Genomic DNA, 2,186 nt, shown 5'->3' with positions numbered 1-2,186 from the left:
ATTGTTCTTCTATGTTTTTAGCTAAAAAGCCAACCCATATTGGTTACATAAAATTGGATGGAGGATACACAAGAGTCCATGTCAGAAAAACCCTAAAGATAACAAGCTTTTTCTCTCAAAAATTCAATTACTCGTTTTATTTTGTTTTCCTTAAAGACGGAATACTCCTCTCTCTCTCTCTCTCTAAACACGAGCGCGTGCACACACACTGAATTTCGAACTACAAGCCCAAACATAAGCCCAACAAGTTCTTCCATAAGCCCAACAAGTTCTCGGATGAAACCAAACTTTGCCGAACCAGCCCACTCATACGTGTGTTTGTATATATAGACAGCATTCACTTCATTTGTAGGGTTAGGGTTTTCTTTGGCAGCGGTTGCTTCTTCTCTTCAGCTTCAAAGCCCTTTCTGCCGTCGATCAACTTATCTCATTGACCATGGGGTACGCTTCCTCTCTTACTCGAATACTTTTCTGTTCTAGAATTTGTGACGCTTAGGGTTCCTTCTATTTGTTTTGATTTTTTTTTCTAGCATCTTAGTGTTTTCTTATCTGAGAGAATTGAAGATGGAAAATTTGAAAAAACCTTTTTAAGTCCTAAACATTATGCCCTGCAATAGGGTTTATGAAAATCCATCGTAGTCTTAGTGGATACCATATTTTTTTCCGAGAATTAAATTTGGTACCTTTGAGATTGGATTTCAAAATCGGGAGACCGAGCTCATATAAAGACTATTCAGTGATTAAGCTGATATTTGGATTGATTATTAGGCTGTTTTGTCCGAATGCGGTTTAGTTAAATTTCAATCTTTCTACTATCAATCTGAACATGTTTTGTTTTGGTGGGTTTGCAATGGTAAGGGATAGTCTTCTTTTTTTTATGTGAAATGGGAATGAAATAAGCAGATTTGTTAATCAGGGATATTAGATATCTTGCTATATCAAATTTGATGGCTAGAAGCTCTAGAAATAGTAATATTTGTACCGTGCATTGTTCATAACTTGCTAGTTGTTTAGGACAGTGTATTGGGTTTTCTCGATTTAAATTTGTAAAGGTTATTTTTCTGAATTATTTGAGTGATGTCAATGCAGTAAGACACGAGGTATGGGAGCTGGTCGCAAGCTCAAGTCCCACCGCAGAAGGCAGAGGTGGGCTGACAAGTCGTACAAGAAGTCCAACCTTGGCAATGAATGGAAGAAACCATTCGCAGGTTCATCTCATGCCAAAGGCATTGTTCTTGAGAAGATGTAAGGCTGCCTTATGGTTTTTTAAATTTGCTTTCATTTTTATTTGTTAAACATTAAAGCTTTAATAAATGCTTATTTCTACTATTTGGCTTTGTTATTTTTACAGAGGTATTGAGGCCAAGCAGCCTAACTCTGCTATTAGAAAGTGTGCTAGAGTTCAACTAATCAAAAATGGAAAGAAGATTGCTGCTTTTGTTCCCAATGATGGTTGCTTAAACTATATTGAAGAAAATGTGAGTATTCTTTGTGTGAAAGTGATTTGTTGAGTACTTTAATTGATTTGGACTTTGTTTGCTGATAACCTAGAGTGTGATTTGTTGTTGCAGGATGAGGTGTTAATTGCTGGATTTGGGCGTAAAGGTCATGCCGTTGGAGATATTCCTGGTGTTAGATTCAAGGTTGTGAAGGTCTCTGGTGTCTCCCTTCTGGCACTTTTCAAAGAGAAGAAGGAGAAGCCAAGGTCTTAAATGGTCATTGAGATTTTGCCATTTTCTATAGTTCATTGTTAGTTTTTTTAAAGAATTATGAATTGTTCTTATTGTTACCGAGTGGATGCTGTGAACAATTTTTAATCTGCCTTCCGGTTACTGTATTGAATTTCTGGTTTCAATTTTCAGTCAAAGAATATTTTATTGTCACTGAGAATGATGGTCTCTGCAGATGCCTTTTAACATCAGAGAAATACTGTGAACTCTATGGGTTTAGCTGTGGTACTGTTGCCGACTGTGTTCGATGGGATTGGGTCTTCATGCTTTTTTTTTTTTTTAAGAAAGGGAAAAGTATGATTCATTAACTATCAATCAAAGAAATACTGGAACTAAACTGTAATTCATGTCACAATCATAAATTTAAGAATTTATAGCAAAGTTAGGCCTTCAAGTTTTGAATCGGTTTTCACAATAACACGCTTTCTATTCAATAAAAGCAGCTTTATTCAACTC

The 2,186-nt window shown here is 36.0% G+C and overlaps 1 protein-coding gene across 1 annotated transcript; it reads left to right on the top strand.

The window, feature by feature from the left end:
* Nucleotides 1-331: 331 nt before the first annotated feature.
* Nucleotides 332-1,887, top strand: LOC105110724 (40S ribosomal protein S23). Its single transcript, XM_011005868.1, has 4 exons — nucleotides 332-441; nucleotides 1,090-1,245; nucleotides 1,352-1,478; nucleotides 1,572-1,887. The coding sequence occupies exons 1-4, from the start codon at nucleotides 437-439 to the stop codon at nucleotides 1,710-1,712; spliced, it is 429 nt and encodes a 142-aa protein (XP_011004170.1). The 5' UTR covers nucleotides 332-436; the 3' UTR covers nucleotides 1,713-1,887.
* Nucleotides 1,888-2,186: the final 299 nt, after the last annotated feature.

This window comes from Populus euphratica, unplaced genomic scaffold (genome assembly GCF_000495115.2).
Source record: "Populus euphratica unplaced genomic scaffold, PopEup_1.0 scaffold264.1, whole genome shotgun sequence".
In the NCBI taxonomy this organism is placed as follows: domain Eukaryota; kingdom Viridiplantae; phylum Streptophyta; class Magnoliopsida; order Malpighiales; family Salicaceae; genus Populus; species Populus euphratica.
The sequence above is the reverse complement of the archived record's forward strand: the minus strand, read 5'-3'. Positions and strand labels throughout refer to the sequence as shown.

Bases quoted from the DNA above. Each gene is read 5' to 3' on its own strand.
- LOC105110724 (XM_011005868.1), top strand. The intron at 1,246-1,351 runs GTAAGGCTGCCT...TTATTTTTACAG, and splicing joins GGCATTGTTCTTGAGAAGAT to AGGTATTGAGGCCAAGCAGC. The intron at 1,479-1,571 runs GTGAGTATTCTT...TTGTTGTTGCAG, and splicing joins TAAACTATATTGAAGAAAAT to GATGAGGTGTTAATTGCTGG.